General features: G+C 41.7%; 1 protein-coding gene across 1 annotated transcript in view; it reads right to left on the bottom strand.

Moving 5' to 3' along the window:
- LOC115152170 (pleckstrin homology domain-containing family G member 7) overlaps positions 1-19,828 on the bottom strand; it is a 33,304-nt gene that overhangs the window by 2,066 nt on the left and 11,410 nt on the right. The window contains exons 4-16 of the mRNA XM_029696742.1: positions 18,952-19,061; positions 18,459-18,499; positions 17,814-17,912; positions 17,218-17,370; positions 16,760-16,855; positions 9,981-10,082; positions 9,104-9,217; positions 7,636-7,804; positions 5,434-5,549; positions 4,834-4,921; positions 4,657-4,736; positions 4,341-4,494; positions 2,397-2,494 (exon numbers count right to left, since the gene is read on the bottom strand). Of these exons, the coding sequence (XP_029552602.1) occupies positions 2,397-2,494; positions 4,341-4,494; positions 4,657-4,736; positions 4,834-4,921; positions 5,434-5,549; positions 7,636-7,804; positions 9,104-9,217; positions 9,981-10,082; positions 16,760-16,855; positions 17,218-17,370; positions 17,814-17,912; positions 18,459-18,499; positions 18,952-19,061 (1,420 nt within the window). The remainder of the gene's footprint in view (positions 1-2,396; positions 2,495-4,340; positions 4,495-4,656; positions 4,737-4,833; positions 4,922-5,433; positions 5,550-7,635; positions 7,805-9,103; positions 9,218-9,980; positions 10,083-16,759; positions 16,856-17,217; positions 17,371-17,813; positions 17,913-18,458; positions 18,500-18,951; positions 19,062-19,828) is intronic.

The raw sequence follows: 19,828 nt of genomic DNA, 5'->3' as shown, positions 1-19,828 counted from the left end.
CATATATTTAGTGCGTAAAGGCTCTCCAAACCTGCTTTTTTCAATTTTATTCATACATGCTTTCCTAACCCCAAAAGTTGCCTAAATAATCTACAAGACCAGAGTATTTTTACATCTACCAGCTGGTGTTTAAACAGAGACGAATATACATATATTATTTAGATGGCTTCATTTTTTATTTAACTAGACAAGTCAATAACAAATTCATTGCCTACCAAGAAGCAAAAGGCCTGCGGGGATGGGGGCTGGGATGAAAAAATGTAGGACAAAAACACATCACAACAAGAGAGACACCACAACACTCCATACAACAACAAAGCATGGCAGCAACACAAAACACAGCATGGCAGCAACACATAACACAGCATGATAGCAACACAACAACATGGCATTAGCACAACATGTTAGCAGCACAAACATTGTTAGGCACAGACAACAGCACAAAAGGCAAAATGGCAGACAACACAATAAATCAAGTGTCAGTAAGTGTCCATGATTGAGTGTAGAGATGGAGATAAAATAAACTGTCCAGTTAGTGTTTTTTTGCAGCTCACTCCAGTCGCTAGCTGCAGCGAACTGATCCCTATTTTCGAACTTGTTCTCAATGTATTCTAGTCTGTCAACAATATCCAAATTAAAAAAGGTACACCATTAAGATAGATGCACTGACAACCCTATTGAATGAAAACTCCAGGAGAAAATCTGTTGGCCAGCAAGTGGGAGGGTTTTCAGCAGTTGAAATACATTTATTCAGTGTGCAGAAGGGAACCACGACTGCAAAGCGTGTTATGCACCTGCACAAGGTAAGTCTGAATACCAACTACTGAGCAGTGTGTAGGAAAGGCAGGCATAACTTCCTAAGTTGGAATCGGGACCTAAATTGCTGGTTTATATTAAGGATAATGTTTTACAGTTTAGTCTTTTATTTTAATAATCTTGTTGAATTATTTCATATTTTCCATGTGATAAGGCCAGCGATAGACAGCTGTGATAATCTCAAGTACCCAAAGGGGCCACTAGATGTCTTGTGATAGATTACCTAAAATCATTGAAAGATACCAGTAAACTACCTGAATTTTTGTAAACTTTCAACTTTTCCAGTAATATACTCTCCTTTTGAAACCTTACTCATGCCTAGTAATGAAGGAAATTCCACCCAACTTAGATGTGTCAAAGAGCAAGGTGACTCGGACAGTATTGGAATACACACTTCTCTGCTAGTGTCCGATCGTCTGATGACCAACTAGTGCTGAGCGATTAACCAAAATGTAGGTTATTTTTCTTTTTTTAACTAATTGACTTAAGTCTGTTCAATTATGTGAATTCCATTTCAATCTGTTTTTTTCCCCTGTGAGCTCAATGTGCAGTTTCTTTAGAGATAAATCAGATCAAGCCTGAACTGTGCAATGTAGTAGGGAGTTGTAGTTTCCAACAGACCAATATTTTGCAAAGTTTAGTGCCAAAAAAACATGGCATTTAACTACAATGACCATAATCCATTGCGCACCCTCTTAAACTTGTCCATCTGGGTGTAGCAAGACAGAGAAGAGAGAACGAGCAATCGATATAGATAGAAAGCAGTTAATTGGCGAGCCTGAAAATACATGATCTTGATTGTTGGTATTCAGCAGTCATAAAATGATGCCTTATTTACTTTGAATAACTACAAAAAGTGATTTTGATAGGCAGCAGCTCTATGGAAATGAGATGACTTGGAATGAAAGTCATCAAATAAAACTAATATTTTATTAAAGTAATGTGAATAAACGATGGTTAATATAAGCAGTAATGTGCAGTCACTACCATCATGGGACTTGTATTAATTGTTTTATTCTGTGTTGTTACAGCATTCATCCCACATAATGCAGTGCTTTTAATGTCAAAAATACATTTAAACAAAAAGCCATGATTTTTGAAAATGTTTATAACCGACCGCAAAATCGCTCAGCACTATGACAAACACTAACTGGCTCGAGTCACTTGATTTCTGGAAAGATAGCAATTTGTATGTTTGCTCAGAGAAAATCTCCTAGACAAATATAGACTGTAAATAGCTCAACAATGATTATTATCATTCGGCATGGGAATGAAACATGGTGATGAATGAAGGATAACACAGGAATTTATATGGCAGGAATCAACTAGCAACTCAAATGAATAAACGTTGAACCTGCTGTGAGTATGTTGAGATGGGAATGTCATGATAGTGATAAATCCACGCCTTACATCTGATCACATAACGAAATGTCCGTCACCATGGTACAATTACACATGAACAACCAAATTGGAATGCAACCCAATTCTCATTGTAAAAACACTACTGTCCATACAGTGTTTTTGTTAGGCCTACAACACGGACAGTGTGTTACTTTAAGTTCAGAGTGCTCTTACTGTACCTTGACGGTCTCGGACGGCGCTTGTAGAATGAAGGCAGCGATACACTGCTGGTAGCGGTTCTGGTGCATGATGATGAAGGATTGGGGTAGCCCTGACACTGAGAAGAGAAGGATAAAACGTGTCAGTGTCATATTCATTAGTGCACACCGTAGAAAAATGTAAGTATTTTTTAACAGAAATTGAAAACAAGCGCTTCATATTGGAAGTTCAGGTGGTCCCTCCCTGTTTTGGCCAGTTTGCTTCCATTTAGTTTCTAATTAATACAACCAGTTTACATATAAAATATGCTCTTATTCAGAGCAATTTACAGTAGTGAATGCATACATTTTCATACTGGTCCCTGTGGGAATCGAACCCATAACCCTGGCGTTGCAAGTGCCATGCTCTACCAACAGTCACACAAGACCAGGTCTGTTGAAAACGCACATAAGCAGTACAGAAGAAAGACTCAGGACTGATACTGTAATCGATTACAGATTACTAATCTGCAGTTTAGATAACTGGATTGCACAATACAGTGGCCTGCAAAGTATTCCCCCCCTTGGCATTTTTCCTATTTTGTTGCCTTACAACCTGGAATTAAAATAGATTTTTGGGGGGTTTGTATCATTTGATTTACACAACATGCCTACCACTTTGAAGATGCAAAATATTTTTATTGTGAAATAAACAAGAAATAAGACAAAAAAAACAGAGGACTTCAGAGTGCATAACTATTTACCCCTCCAAAGTCAATACTTTGTAAAGCCACCTTTTACAGCTGCAAGTCTCTTGGGGTATGTCTCTATAAGCTTGGCACATCTAGCCACTGGGATTTTTGCCCATTCTTCAAGACAAATCTGCTCTAGCTCCTTCAAGTTGGATGGGTTCTGCTGGTGTACAGCAATCTTTAAGTCATACCACAGATTCTCAATTGGATTGAGGTCTGGGCTTTGACTAGGCCATTCCAAGACATTTAAATGTTTCCCCTTAAACCACTCAAGTGTTGTTTTAGCAGTATGCTTAGGGTCATTGTCCTGCTGGAAGATGAACCTCCATCACAGTCTCAAATCTCCAGAAGACCGAAACTGTTTTCCCTCAAGGATTTCCCTGTATTTAGCACCATCCATCATTCCTTCAATTCTGACCAGTTTCCAAGCCCTGCCGATGAAAAACATCCCCACAGCATGATGCTGCCACCACCATGCTTCACTGTGGGGTTGGTGTTCTCGGGGTGATGAGAGGTGTTGGGTTTGCGCCAGACATAGCGCTTCCTTGATAGCCAAAAACAATTTTTTAATAATGGATTTAATGGTACTCCGTGGGATGTTCAAAGTTTAAGATAGTTTTTTTATAACCCAACCCTGATCTGTACTTCTCCACAACTTTGTCCCTGACCTGCTTGGAGAGCTCCTTGGTCTTCATGGTGCCCCTTGCTTAGTGGTGTTGCAGACTGTGGGGCCTTTCAGAACAGGTGTATATATATACTGAGATCATGTGACAGATCATGTGACACTTAAATAAAGTCCACCTGTGTGCCGTATAACTAATTATGTGACTTCTGAAGGTAATTGGTTGCACCAGATCTTATTTAGGAGCTTCATAGCAAAGGGGGTGAATACATATGCACGCACCACTTTTCCATATTTTTATTTTTTTAAACAAGTATTTTTTTTTTTTAATTTCACTTCACCAACTTGGACTATTTTGTCTGTGCCCATTACATGAAATCCAAATAAAAATCTATTTAAATTACAGGTTGTAATGCATGTCATTTTACTGTTTACTCCCTGCTATATCCTGTGCATATGACGAATAAACTTTGATGTGACAATCACATTAAGATTGACAAAGGCCAAAATGCTAGTGTGTTATTAGGACGTGGCCTTAAACTGTGGCAACTACATCATTGAATGCTGGACTTTTTCAATTCCTATATCATGCAGGTGTTGATCCCTCCCCACCTGCTGCGTTGAGTTGGTCTACGCTCCTGAGCTGGAGGCGGTCCAGCGAGATGGGCTGGTCCAGGACGGTGAAGGTACAGCCCTCCTTCAGCAGCTGGTCCAACTCCTGGTTCTGAGGGAGGCGCAAAGGATTCTGTTCAGGACCTGTGGACTTCTAGAGGGGGGTAGGAAGTGAGAGAAAGGGGGTGGAGGAGTGGGAGAGCGCGAGAGAAAATCGAATTTGGTGATCAAAGAGGATTAAGTACTATATGAAAGTAGTTAAGTTATAATACATATGTAGGTAAGTATCTATGTGAGAAAATCGTATAGGTCCTACCTTCTTGTTCCTCTTGATCTTGGTGATGAGGAGGAACTCGTCAAAGAGAAACAGGTACACATCGTGCAGCTTGGCATTCTCTGGTGGTAACATATGTAGAGATGATGTCAGGACATCGCTGATGTAAAACTACAGTATTTTAACTAGTCATGACTGATTACTCTGTATGTCACCGACCTGTGAGCACTAGTTTGCCCTCATGCAGCAGGCTCCGATGAGCGGTGAGGTTTTCGAGGGTGACCGCTTTCAGGAGATGCTTCAAATTCTGTTCATAGCCAAATGAAGGTCTAAGGTTAGGTTGTGGGTAGACACATGATTTGTTTGCATTCTAACGAGTTCATATGTGGTGGCAGTATATTTTATTTTGATCATATCCCACCGTTATATCTCTTGCATGCATATCTAGCTTTGCAGATCACGATGTTCAGATATCACTTGATCTTTATCTGAAAAAACTAAGACGCTTCAGACAGCCCTTCTCTTTACATCAATGCATTGATATCCTTCAAGATTCAGCTAAGTTGTTGTTGTACTGTATCTGACTCGTGTATCAAACGTTAACCATATGATCTGTTCTATTCTCATCCGAACCCAAGAAGATCCATTTGTCTTGGCCCAAGACCAGCGTCATTGGAAAGCTTAAGTACAGAGGCCCATGTTCCCCCAGGAACTAACAGGATTACGTCAATTAAGTGAATTTTATTCTATTATGTATTTGTGCAAACCCAGTTTGGTATACAAAGCTCAACTCTCTCATTATAGTGAATGCACCCTTACCTCAGGGATGAAGGCCCGCTTGTCTCTCTCCCACACTGGCAGCCACACCAGGGCATCTTTCAGCTGTTTCACCTTCTGGTAGTTGTCCAGCCATTTGACTTTGCCCTCCAGATCACCTACACAACACACACACACACACACACACACACACAAAACATAAAACACAAAACATAAAACACAAAACATAAAACACACACCCACAACACACCCACAGGGGGAGGGGTGTGTGTGACACAAACAAACCAATGAGGACACTAAACTGCATTCCACTCCAGCTCTCTGTTTGATAGTGAGCAGTTCACACTACTTAGGAACCCAGATTCTGGCAGGCTTATTCCTGGCTTTGGAACACACAGAACAATCTTAACAAGGGTGTCACTGTTGTCATCAGATGAAATTCATGTCACTTCATCTTAGTTTAATAATATAGTACTACTTTGTAAAATATTCAGCTATGTGCACAATTTTTTTATAAATTCGTCTGGCATTGGCAATGAAACAAATCGATTTTAAATAGTATCTCTGATGTTGATACGGATATCATTAAATAATGACGACAGCTGACTGTGTCTCAACATGGGTGTGATCTATGATGCTCTAGTCATAGATTAGACTGCGTAGACACCCACCACACCCATTGAACATTGACCGATTCATTCCAGCCTGCCATTGTGACAGTGCTATTCCCAGGCCACATCATCTCACTGTATACCTCTGTTATTGTCTGTACAGTCACACCCTGGCTATGGGAAAGAACTTTGAAGCACACGGTAAACACACAAACTAGTTTGGAATAGAAAAACGGGTTCGATATACAAGAACAATTACATTCAAGGTACAATACTGGTACATATTTCTCCACAGCCGGTCCTGTCCATCTAGTTATAGAGAGAACCACCAAAATGCATCTGCAAGTACAGGCACGCAGAGAAGACGTCAGCTGTGACAGATTTTGTCTGCTGCCCAACAAACAAACTGGCTATTTGGTTACCATTTCTAAGAGACATGTATTTGTATAGACTGTATCCTGTACAGAAGACTGTGTGTAAATTAACTTTCCCACAGTGTATATTTTGCTACGGGCCTGAAGATGTGAGTTAAGCCAGGAGGTGTAAGTGGCTGTCAAAAGCCCACATAGCTCTGTCAGAAAACACCCTAGAGCTGATGGCCTGAACCTGAATGGCAGAGCTGCTGTTTCCTATGTAGAAATAGAACTCATAGAATGGTAACACAATTCAAGTCAAGGGGGGTGATAGAATTCAAAACAGGAGAGGCTGGCTGACTGACTCTGCTTGTGTATGTTCAAGTTTCCTTACACGGAAAAAACGTTGTTGTGGTTAGAGAGAGAGGAGCCTCTAGTGATGACTGACTACTGTTAAATTAGGTTTAGTTAGAGAGAGAGGAGCCTCTAGTGATGACTGACTACTGTTAAATTAGGTTTAGTTAGAGAGAGAGGAGCCTCTAGTGATGACTGACTACTGTTAAATTAGGTTTAGTTAGAGAGAGAGGAGCCTCTAGTGATGACTGACTACTGTTAAATTAGGTTTAGTTAGAGAGAGAGGAGCCTCTAGTGATGACTGACTACTGTTAAATTAGGTTTAGATGAGTCACCTCATAAAATCGACCATCATGCAAATAACCCAGATAATCCAATAATGTCTTCACAGAACCCCAAATCAGCTTTATTTACACTAATAATCTGTGAGCCATTGACTATAGAGAGTCAGTGTGGTGCTTGAGGGGTAACGTAGTTAAGTGTTGCAGTTAAGTGCAGTAAGAATGTGCAGTAAAGTAGTGTGGTAAGGTTGCACTGTTTTGTAGAAATATCAGATTAGCCTGAGAGACTGACCATGTTGTACACGATGTAGCCAATGATCTGGCAAAGCTATTTTGTTATTCTCATTGGATGTTATGGGGAAATAAGACTCTCGCTGTTTTAAATTGAAAATGTACAGCTGTGAAGCGGGCAGTGTTACAGGTGCTGTGTGGGTGTTTTGAGTGAAAAAGACAGAGGAAAACCAAACAGTATAAAAGCACAGCCCACTTCATGATTGACGCATCATGCTGAAAATATCAAAGAGCCTCATCAGATGCATCTGTTCAAGGCCAGGCCAATAGGAGATATGGAACAGCAGCCTGTGTAGTGATGGGGTTATACAATACAGTGTTTCAGTGGCAAGGGTGAAGGAGAGGGATGCTCACATATGGAGGTGTCCACCTGCTCCACCACACTCTGCAGGGCGCTCTCCTCCGTCCGGCTCCTCTTCCCCACGTTCTTCAGCAGCAGGGGGTAGCGGGTCAGACGTTGCAACGGCGCCACCAACAGGTCACGCAACTGCAGCCTCCGACACTCCTGGTTCCTCTCACACCACTAGGAAGGAAGGGGAGAGAGAGACAGAGATATCATCTTTAACATCATCCTCAGCTCTGGCATCTTCCACCAAATTTGGAACCAAGGACGAATCACCCCAATCCACAAAAGTGAAGACAAATTTGACCCCAATAACTACCGGGGGATATGCGTCAACAGAAACCTTGGGAAAATCCTCTGCATCATCATTAACAGCAGACTTGTATATTTCCTCAGCGAAAACAATGCACTAAGCAAATGTAAAATTGGCTTTTTACCAAATTACTGTATGACAGACCACGTATTCACCCTGCACACCCTAATTGACATGGGAGAGAGAGCGTAGGGGAGAGAGAGCGTAGGGGAGAGAGAGCGTAGGGGAGAGAGGAGAGAGAGAGCGGAGAGAGAGAGAGAGAGCGCGTTGGGGGAGAGAGAGAGACAGAGCACGTTGGGGGAGAGAGAGAGAGCGTTGGGGGGAGAGAGAGAGAGCGCGTTGGGGGAGAGAGAGAGAGAGAGAGCGCGTTGGGGGAGAGAGAGAGAGAGAGCGCGTTGGGGGAGAGAGAGAGCGCGTTGGGGGAGAGAGAGAGCGCGTTGGGGGAGAGAGAGAGAGAGAGCGCGTTGGGGGAGAGAGAGAGAGAGAGCGCGTTGGGGAGGAGAGAGAGAGAGAGAGCGCGTTGGGGGAGAGAGAGAGAGAGAGAGCGCGTTGGGGGAGAGAGGGGAGAGAAAGAGTTAAAGCCAAATTAAGTACTATAAGTAGGTTGATAAGTAAGTGTGTGACAAAATCAGATATTGAGAGAGAAAGCGATTGAGTAAGAGCGTGGGAGAAAATAAGAGAGAAGAGACAGGTCAGGAAGTAAAGGGTGAAAGAGGGCGAGTATTAGGGAGAACTGAGGGATGGGGTAGGGTAGGAGTGAAAGTAAAGGGTGAAAGAGGGCGAGTATTAGGGAGAACTGAGGGATGGGGTAGGGTAGGAGTGAAAGTAAAGGGTGAAAGAGAGCGAGTATTAGGGAGAACTGAGGGATGGGGTAGGGTAGGAGTGAAAGTAAAGTTGTGAGAAAGACAAATTATCTCAGCTGAGAGCAAAAAAACAGCAGGCTTGCAAAAAAGAGTCTCATTCGCAGGAGACTAATTGTCACATTCCAATTGTCAGCAAGCCCCAGTGACTCAGTGTTCGTTCACACTTGACCCAGTTCTAACCTAACTTACTGCATTATTGTGTGTGGTTGTTAGGGACAGGGTACAGCACAACCTTGCCAACCAACCAACCCTGATTTATAGTTCCAAATAACCAGCGCTTGGCGGCTGTGGCCTGCATTGTACCTTCACGTAGGAGCCAAAGTCCTCTCTGTGCTTCAGGCTGTCCAGATAAAAGAGTGCAGTAGAATAGTTGAGGCAGTACTTCTGCAGACAGTGGCATATGCTCTCCCGGATCGCCTGCCAACAGATAGATATATGTAAATGGTTAGCTAAGCAGTAAGCGCATAGAGAAACAGAAAAATCGCATTAAAGTTTATTGGCCGTGTACACAGATTTGCCGGCGTTATACCACAGTGGTTTCCATCTTTTTGGGTGACTCCCCAACTGAATTCTGCTCTGCCATGAGTACCCCTGAAGTACCCCCTCATGTGCATTTTACCAGTAGACCTATGGTCTCACGGGTCTTCTCGAGTATTTGGATAGGCCAAGTACCCCCAGGGGTCCTAGTAAGATGAATGCATGAACTAAGTCGCTCTGGATAAGAGCGTCTGCTAAATGACTCAAAACGTCAAAAATGTACCCCTAGTTGGCAACCACTATTATAGCAGGTGCAGCGAAATGCTTATGTTACAAGCTCCAACAGTACAGTAGAATGTCTAATACAATACAAATAATGCAAACAATTCCCATCAAGAAATAACAATCCAAAGCAGATCTATATTAGAGTGAGCATGTGTGGGAATCCAGAATAGAACAAAGTGGCGTGTAGAGACAGTATATCATTTGGAAAAGAAAAAAAAGCTGCTGGGCCACAGGAAAAACGGTGCTTCGTATTCATAGATCATTTCATGGAGGGTGATGAAGAGATTTACGTCTAGTATACCATATTTGAGTAGGTCACTTAAGATAAGAATACGAACATAAAGTAAATGGTCCAGTAGAATAGAATATTCTGTGTGTGCTTGTGCATTCAAGTGTTTTTGAACGTGTGTGTCCATGCCTTGTGGAGGAGCTCCAGCAGGGTGGGCCCGGCCCCTGCTACTGGGATCTTCCAGGACTCCTTGATGACATGCAGCAGGCTGGTGAGGAAGCCAAAGCTCACCTGGGGAACAACACATCACATTACAGAGTCCAAAAGAAAATGTAATATCATAGATAGACAAAGTCTACATGAAGATGTCATGCCACAGACTATTCATATAATAAAGTTAATTCAATCCTCCAATGTCTTTCCTCAGCAAGTATGTAATCGTACTGCAGGTGACTATCTTGTTGAAAAAATGTAAAGCAAAGCAGCACTCTCAAATTTCTATAAAAAAAATGTCAGTAAATGGGGCGTCAGGGTAGCCTAGTGGTTAGAGCGTTGGGCTAGTAACCGAAAGGTTGCAAGTTCGAATCCCCGAGCTGACAAGGTACAAATCTGTCGTTCTGCCCACTGTTCCTAGGCCGTCACTGAAAATAAGAATTTGTTCTTAACTGACTTACCTAGTTAAATAAAGGTAAAATAAAATCAACACTAAGAGACCAGACCATGATAATTAAATCCTTCAACATGTAGCCTAGAGTAAGATGATGTCGATGAAGATTTGAAGTCGTGATGGGGAATATTTAGTGATTTAACTTTGAAATGTCATTTTTATGTGTGGATAGCTTGTGGTAAATCATCTCCCATCCAAGACCCAGTACCAAAACAAAGCGCATTCCCCTTCGCCCCCTTTACTGTCATGGTCAGTCATCCCTCTGGGACATGGGTAGCTAGTTTACCATGCCTATCCCGTACGGCTAATAAAAAAATACGAACTTGAAGTACTTTACTCACAGTAGTGTCTACCTCACTGCCTCATGAGAGCACGCTATGGCCCTATCATTCTATCATTCTGCATTGAAGACAGTAGCCACACAGGATCACCACCAATCTGATCTGGGTGGTGTTGGAGTGGGACGATTGTGTTAGCATGACGACTCAGTCCCACAAGACACCTAATAGAATGCTATACTATACTATCATAGTAAACAATAATGAACATGCCAAACACATTTTCCAAGCTTGGGATAATAAAGCTCTTTTAATCTAATCGACAGGGCTAGCACAATTATTATATAACCGATGGTTATAGATGAAGACAGTCATGAGAATAAAATAACACATTCATAAACAGCAGTCAAAAAACAAATCATAAGACAAGGTTTTGAAGTGTCTGTCCTATATCTAGGAGATATAAGAAAGCGCAGGAAAAAACATACACAAACTCATAAAAAAAGAAAAGTCCCTTTTTCAAGACCCGGGCTTTCAAAGATAATTCGTAAAAATCCAAATAACTTCACAGATCTTCATTGTAAAATGGTTTAAACACTGTTTCCCATGCTTGTTCAATGAACCAAACAATTAATGAACATGCACTTGTGGAACGGTCGTTAAGACACTAACAGCTCACAGACGGTAGGCAATTAAGGTCACAGTTATGAAAACTTAGGACACGAAAGAGGCTTTTCTACTGACTCTGAAAAACACCAAAAGAAAGATGCCCAGGGTCCCTGCTCATCTGCGTGAAAGTATCTTAGGCATGCTGCAAGAAAGCATGAGGACTGCAGATGTGGCCAGGGCAATAAATTGCAATGCCCGTACTGTGAGACGCCTAAGACAGCGCTACAGGGAGACAGGACGGACAGCTGATCGTCCTCGCAGTGGCAGACCACGTGTAACAACACCTGCACAGGATCGGTACATCCGAACATCACACCTGCGGGACAGGTACGGGATGGCAACAACAACTGCCTGAGTTACACCAGGAACGCACAATCCCTCCATCAGTGCTCAGACTGTGGATGACTGAAGGCTTGTAGGCTTGTTGTAAGGCAGGTCCTCACCAGACATCACCGGCAACAGCGTCGCCTATGGGCACAAACCCACCGTCGCAGGACCAGACAGGAATGGCAAAAATTGCTCTTCACTGACGAGTTGCATTTTTGTCTCACCAGGGGTGATGGTCGGATTCGCGTTTATCGTAAAAGGAACGAGCGGTACACCAAGGCCTGTACTCTGGAGCGGAATCGATTTGGAGGTGGAGGGTCTGTCATGGTCTGGGGCGGTGTCACAGCATCATCGGACTGAGCTTGTTGTCATTTGCAGGCAATCTCAACGCTGTGCGTTACAGGGAAGACATCCTCCTTCCTCATGTGGTACCCTTCTTGCAGGATCACCCTGACAATGCCACCAGTCATACTGCTCATTCTGTGCATGACTTCCTTCAAGACAGGAATGTCAGTGTTCTGCCATGGCCAGTGAAGAGCCCGGATCTCAATCCCATTGAGCACGTCTGGGACTTGTTGGATTGGAGGGTGAGGGCTAGGGCCATTCCCCTCAGAAATGTCCGGGAAATTGCAGGTGCCTTGGTGGAAGAGTGGGGTAACATCTCACAGCAAAAACAGGCAAATCTGGTGCAGTCCATGAGGAGGAGATGCACTGCAGTACTTAATGCCGCTGGTGGCCACACCGGATACTGACTGTTACTTTAGATTTTGAACCAACCTCCCCCCCCCTCCCCTCCCTTTGTTCAGGGACACATTATTCCATTTGTTAGTCACGTCTGTGGAACTTGTTCAGTTTTGTCTCAGTTGTTGAATCTTATTTTCATATTAATATTTACACCTGTTAAGTTTGCTGAAAATAAATGCAGTTGACAGTGAGAAGACGATTCTTTTCTTGCTGAGTTTATGTATTTATGTATGTATACACATGCATACAGTTGAAGTCGGAAGTTTACAAACACCTTAGCCAAATACATTTAAACTCAGTTTTTCACAATTCCTGAAAATTAATCCAAGTAAAAATTCCCTGTTTTAGGTCAATTAGAATCACCACTTTATTTTAAGAATGTGAAATGTCAGAATAATAGTTGAGAAAATTATTTATTTCAGTTATTTCTTTTCAGTGAGTCAGAAGTTTACATACACTCAATTAGTATTTGGTAGCAATGCCTTTAAATTGTTTAACTGAGTCAAATGTTTTGGGTAGCCTTCCACAAGCTTTCCATAATAAGTTCTGGGAATTTTGGCCCATTCCTCCTGACAGAGCTGGTGTAACTGAGTCAGGTTTGTAGGCCTCCTTGCTCGCCCACGCTTTTTCAGTTCTGCCCACAAATTTTCTATAGGATTGTGGTCAGAGCTTTGTGATGGCCACTCCAATACCTTGACTTTGTTGTCCTTAAGCCATTTTGCTACAACTTTGGAAGTATGCTTGGGGTCATTGACCATTTGGAAGACCCATTTGCGATCAAGCTTTAACTTCCTGATTGATGTCTTGAGATGTTGCTTGAATATATCCACATCATTTTCCTACCTCATGATGCCATCTATTTTGTGAAGTGCACCAGCAAAGCACCCCCACAACATGATGCTGCCACCCCGTGGTTCACGGTTGGGATGGTATTCTTCGGCTTGCAAGCCTCCCCCTTTTTCCTCCAAACATAACGATGGTCATTATGGCCAAACAGTTCTATTTTTGGTTCATCAGACCAGAGGACATTTCTCCAAAAAGTACGATCGTTGTCCCCATGTGCAGTCGCAAACCGTATTCTGGCTTTTTTATGGCGGTTTTGGAGCAGTTGCTTCTTCCTTGCTGAGCAGCCTTTCAGGTTATGTCGATATAGGACTCATTTTACTGTGGATATAGATAATTTTGTACCCGTTTCCTCCAGTATCCTCACAAGGTCCTTTGTTGTTGTTCTGGGATTGATTTGCACTTTTCCCACTAAAGTACGTTCATCTCTAGGAGACAGAACGCGTCTCCTTCCTGAGCGGTATGACGGCTGCGTGCTCCCATGGTGTTTATACTTGCGTACTATTGTTTGTACAGATGAACATGGTACCTTCAGGCATTTGGAAATTGCTCCCAAGGATGAACCAGACTTGTGGAGGTTTTGGCTGATTTCTTTTGATTTTCCCCATGTCTAGCAAAGGTAGGCCTTGAAATACATCCACAGGTACACCTCTAATTGACTCAAATTATGTCAGTTAGCCTATCAGAAGCTTCTAAAGCCATAACATAATTTTCTGGAATTTTCCAAGCTGATTAATTAAAAGGCACAGTCAACTTAGTGTATGTAAACTTCTGACCCATGGAATTGCGATACAGTGAATTATAAGTTAAATAATCTGTCTGTAAACAATTGTTGGAAAAATTACTTGTGTCATGCACAAAGTAGATGTCCTAACCGACTTGCCAAAACTATAGTTTGATAACAATAAATTTGTGGTCGTTGAAAAACGTGTTTTAATGACTCCAACCTAAGTGTATGTAAACTTCCGACTTCAACTGTATACATACGTACATTAGAGGTCGACCGATTAAATCGGCATGGACGATTACCCATTTCAAGTTTTCATAATCAGTAATCGGCATTTTTGGACGCAGATTATGGCCGATTACATTGCAATCCACGAGGAGACTGTGCGGCAGGCTGACCACCTGTTACGCGAGTGCAGCAAGGAGCCAAGGTAAGTTGCTAGCTAGTATTAAACTGACCTTACAAAAAACAAACTACACATGGTTGATAATATTACTAGTTTAACTATCTTGTCCCGCGTTGCATATAATCAATGCGGTGCCGGTTAAATCATCATCGAATCACAGGCAACTTCGCCAAACGGGTGATGATTTAACAAGCGCATTCGTGAAAAAAGCACTATCGTTGCACTAATGTACCTAACCATAAACATCAATGCCTTTCTTAAAACCAATACACAAGTAAAAAAAATAATTTCAACCTGCATATTTAGTTCAAAGAAATTCATGTTAGCAGGCAATATTAACTAGGGAAATTGTGTCACTTCTCTTGGTGTTCAGTGCAAGCAGAGTCAGGGTATATGCAGCAGTTTGGGCTGCTTGGCTAGTTGCAAGCTGTGTTTAGACCAGTTCTTCCTAGCAAATTTGCCAGAAGTTTACATAATTATGACATAACATTGCACAATCTTCAATGTAACAGCAATATTTAGACCGATAGAATACGGAACGGTTCCGTATTTCACTGAAAGAATAAACGTTTTGTTTTCGAAATGATAGGTCATTAATATGGTCAAATCCGGAAACTAAGGCACGTATGTGTGTTTATTATATTATAATTAAGTCAATTTGATAGAGCAGTCTGACTGAGCGGTGGTAGGCAGCAGCAGGCTCGTAAGCATTCATTCAAACAGCACTTTCCTGCGTTTTCCAGCAGCTCTTCGCAATGCTTGAAGCACAGCGCTGTTTATGACTTCAAGCCTATCAACTCAACTCCCGAGATTAGGCTAGCAATACTATAGTGTCTATAAGAACATCCAATAGTCAAAGGTATGTGAAATACAAATGGTATAGGGAGAAAGAGTCCTATAATAACAGCAACCTAAAACTTCTTAACTGGGAATATTGAAGACTCATGTTAAAAGGAACGACCAGCTTTCATATGTTCTCATGTTCTGAGCAAGGAACTTAAACGTTAGCTTTTTTACATGGCACATATTGCACTTTTAATTTCTTCTCCAACATTGTGTTTTTGCATTATTTAAACCAAATTGAACATGTTTCATTATTTATTTGAGACTAAATTGATTTTTATTTATGTATTATATTAAGTTAAAATAAGTGTTCATTCAGTATTGTTGTAATTGTCATTATTACAAATTTTATATATATATATATATATCTCGTCCAATTAATCAGTATCGGCTTTTTTTGGTCCTCCAATAATCGGTATCGACGTTGAAAAATCATAATCGGTCGGCCTCTAACATGCATACATACACACTTCAGACAAGTCCTGTGACACTTGTGGGGGGTCGTAGAGCAAAACAGAGACCACTATCGGGAAAGTCTCTTTACAGAGTGGTCATAGTAGTTTGCAGGTCAAATCATTCGGATGCTACAGATGTTTGTGTGAGAATACCGATTTTCGGGATGTCTTATGGTCTGACAAACACTGCTCTCGCTCTACCACCTTTCACCTCAGATGTGGAAGTGCGACATCAGTGGATGCTATGGATTGAGACACATCCAAAGCAAAAAAAAACACATTCCAAACTGACAGATTTTGATGAGGATTTTTGTATTATTTTACTTTGATTGATGCACTGTTGGCGTCAATCGACTCTACGGGTAAAAAAAAATATCATACTTTAGGAACAAACAGATGACTGAACATGGGACGGTTTCTGTGACAATGGACTCAACAACGTGATAAAAGTTTGTTGCTCCTTGCTGAAACAAGCAAGGTACTGTAGCAAACGAGTCTTTGGTTGCCTAGGCAATGCCCCCCCACAACGCAGCAGCAGCACACAGAAATAGAATGAATAGAACGGGCTTGGAACCTCTAAAACTGGCAATTTGATTGGTAAACTCATTACATGGGTACACTCAATGGCTGCCTGGTATTGTGATGCAAAAATGTCCATGGTATGTAAAATGTTCATTCAAATGATGTTAACTGATGTGGCTCATGCAATGGAATGTATTTCTTTTTGTCAACAAATCATAGCACATATTGATGGTTACACTTCCTGCTTTGCTCCAATGGGTACACTTGCAATGGCTGCCAGTCCCATTATGCTATCATTGACTTGAATGGGGAGGCCCATTCTATATCAGCACATGCAGTCAGGAGAGGAAAAGAGGTAGTATTTGAACGGTTATTAAGGAGATGCGGTCATTTGGCTGGCCAGTTACCGTCATCCAAACTCCATGATATTCACAGCCCTACTAATCCAATCTAATATAATATACAGTATGTATCTCTACGGTCTCACCAGACACAGCTCGTTGAGGTTGGCAAACAGCCTCCAAGTGTCCACGTCAGACAGGTAGTCCCTCATCTGCAGGTTGGTCAGCGTGGCCAGAAACACCTGACGGACACAATATTTATTTATATTTTTTATTAAACACATTAAAAACAAACACATTAGAAATATATTAGCTATTACACAAAGGAACACAAACAAGAGGGAGGGATTATATCTGTTTTTGCTGTATTCAATTTCATCGTAGAGATTGTAACATTTCATCACAATAAAGCTGAAGAAAGAGTTCCCCAACAAAGTATATTTTAGAAAGGGGCCGTGTCAATTCAAAGGAAAGGCCCGTTCGAACCATCACAACATGACATTGGTGTTCTAAAAGCCACAAAAAGCAGAAGGTTTTTGGTTGCAATGGTGAGCTGCCATTCCTGTTCAAAAGTGTGTGGGGGGGCGTATATCTAGTAAGTCACCTCTTTGAGCACCATGAGCTGATCCAGGAAGTAAACACACTCGCTGGTAAAGAGTTCCCAGATGGCTTCCTGTCTCTTGTAGTCTTGAGGGTCACAGTCAGACATCAGCTGAGACGAATCGCAGTCCCTCAGGAACTCTTCTAGAGAACAGTCCTGGGGGTGGATGGAATGATAAGACAGATGGATGGTTGGATAGGTGTTATTTGAATAATACTAAAACCATAATGTATGGGGGGGGGCTGAGTCGTTGTGGTTTTAACACGGATGTGCCAGTGCGGTCATAAGTACAAGGCGAAAGCATTCTGTAGCCTGTCTTGTTACTATCCTCAATGCTGTAAGTCTATTATCATCTGCTGTCTAGCTACAGTTTAAAAATGTACGCTTGTCATGTGCGTAGGCCAACAAAGTCGTATTCCCGTTCAATGTGTCATTTATATGTTTCAGGGGCTTCCCTGTTCCTGTAGTAATTCCTAGGGGCACCGACTCAATGATGACTGTCTCCCAAGTTACAAACGCAGACATGTAACAATAAGATATTACACAGCTAGGAGGAAAAATGGCTTCTTCAGCTCTGGTGTTCATATGGCTTTCTTCACCTTGTACTTCTGGAAGTCTGTGTCCCTCCAGTCTTGAATCTGTTCCTTCAATAGATATTTCTCAATATCAGATGCAGTGCGTGTAGTCTTCCCTTTAGTCTGAGAGGAACAACTACAGGTTAAATGTTAAAAATGACTTGAACAATCAATGCATTCTTTACTATAGGTATGATTGTCTGTCTAAGTGGGAATGTGTGTGTGTATAGTAAGAGTGAATGTGTGTATGTTTGTGTGTGTGTACGAGCGTGTCTGTGTACGCAAACGCATGTGTGCATGGTGGAACAGTGAACGACAGTACACACCAATAGTGTTTTGTGTATACATTTTCCCATCTATCTATCAGTCTGGTCAAACACCTTCAATATGAATTGATTTGGATTGAATTGGTTTGGCTCAGTGTTGTTGACACATTATGAAATCTCAGGAGGCCATGAGAACAGAGGGGAAGAAAGTGAATTCATGAATATGCTTTGATTAAAAAAAGTGGGTCAGAGAACAATATCCTTAATTCCATTCCAGCTTCCTGAGCACACTGACAGCTTCAAAGCAATAGCAACCAAAACCACAAAAAACTAGACTGACTGGTGGCAGGTCACGCTAGCTAGGGCGAGTAGCAGGGGGAGAACAAACAGGCAGCACACATACCGTGCTACGTCTGGAGAAAGGCCACTTGGGTTTCTTGGTGTCTGTGGAAATGGAGAACATGGTTTTGTCATTATCTACAAAAGCCTGGCTTCATAGTTCTTCTGTTGCGAAAATGTGATAGAAGAAGAAAAAAAAAAGTGATCCACAGGATCTAGATAGGAATTTACAGGAAATCAAGTTAAGTGTAAACAGCCTTATCATTTTGCCTGAATGTGGCAATAATCTGAAAATAGTTAAGGAATGTTACTTGTATATTTGGGTAAGTAAACTTCTGATGCAGTTACTAAAGTTATAGCTAGGTAAAGATAGGAATTAGTATTGTAATCCCTAATATTAAATAGTAATTTAATAGGCTCTCCTTGTAGGTAACTAAAATAATATAACAAATAACACTGATCACTGTAGGCCTACAATCTGGGTTTATAAGGAATCAAAAACAAGCTGTTGACAAAAATTTAGCAAAAAAGTGCAGAAACGAAAGTTTGGCGTTAACCTGAGAAGTTCAGTATGTCCGCCACCCCATTGGACACAAACAGGTCCCCCGGCGAAACGTCCAATCCGGGTAGACTGACCACCACAGAACTCCGCCTCCTCTCCTGTAGTCTGGGGGAAACAGGAAGAGATCAGGTTATGAACAGAGAGACCGTTTGTAGAACATTCTGACCAATAAAGGACAGTTTCCATACAAAACTGACCAATAAGGCCCCATAGTATCCAAAAACGTTCTAACTAGTGTGACTAACAGTATTTTAGGTGTGATGTATACAGTATGTCAAAATGAGGTACAGTGTATATCATCTAAAAGGTGTCAGTGAATAATGGCGTAATAAGTGAGGTGTAATACAACGTGAGGAAAAGAGTAGGTCAGTGAGGTACAGCATAATACAGTTAGACAGAATATTCTATGTACCCCATTATGTTGAGAAATGTACCTCATTTATTACACATTGTCATTATTACAACTCTATTATGCTGTACCTCACTGACATACTCTTATTACACCATTACTCACTGTTATACGATGATACACCTCATTTTGACATACTATAATGCCTCCGGATCTGGCAATACCGGTATATAGTTTTGTTTGCTGTGTTTTATATTCTGGCTTGTTATTATTATTTTTGCACCTTGGGGTAGGAAACGTGCTTTACTACCACTACACCCACTACTACTGTCCACTACCACCACACCCACTATTCACTACCACCACCACACCCACTATCACCACCACTACCACCACACCCACTATTCACTACCACCACTATCCACTACCACCACCACTACCACCACACCCACTATTCACTACCACCACTACCACCACTACCACCACTACCACCCATATTATGTAGGCAAATCATGCCACTGTT

This window comes from Salmo trutta, chromosome 17 (assembly GCF_901001165.1).
Source record: "Salmo trutta chromosome 17, fSalTru1.1, whole genome shotgun sequence".
In the NCBI taxonomy this organism is placed as follows: Eukaryota; Metazoa; Chordata; class Actinopteri; order Salmoniformes; family Salmonidae; genus Salmo; species Salmo trutta.
Note: the sequence above shows the minus strand (reverse complement) of the source record. Positions and strands in the feature narration are given on the sequence as shown.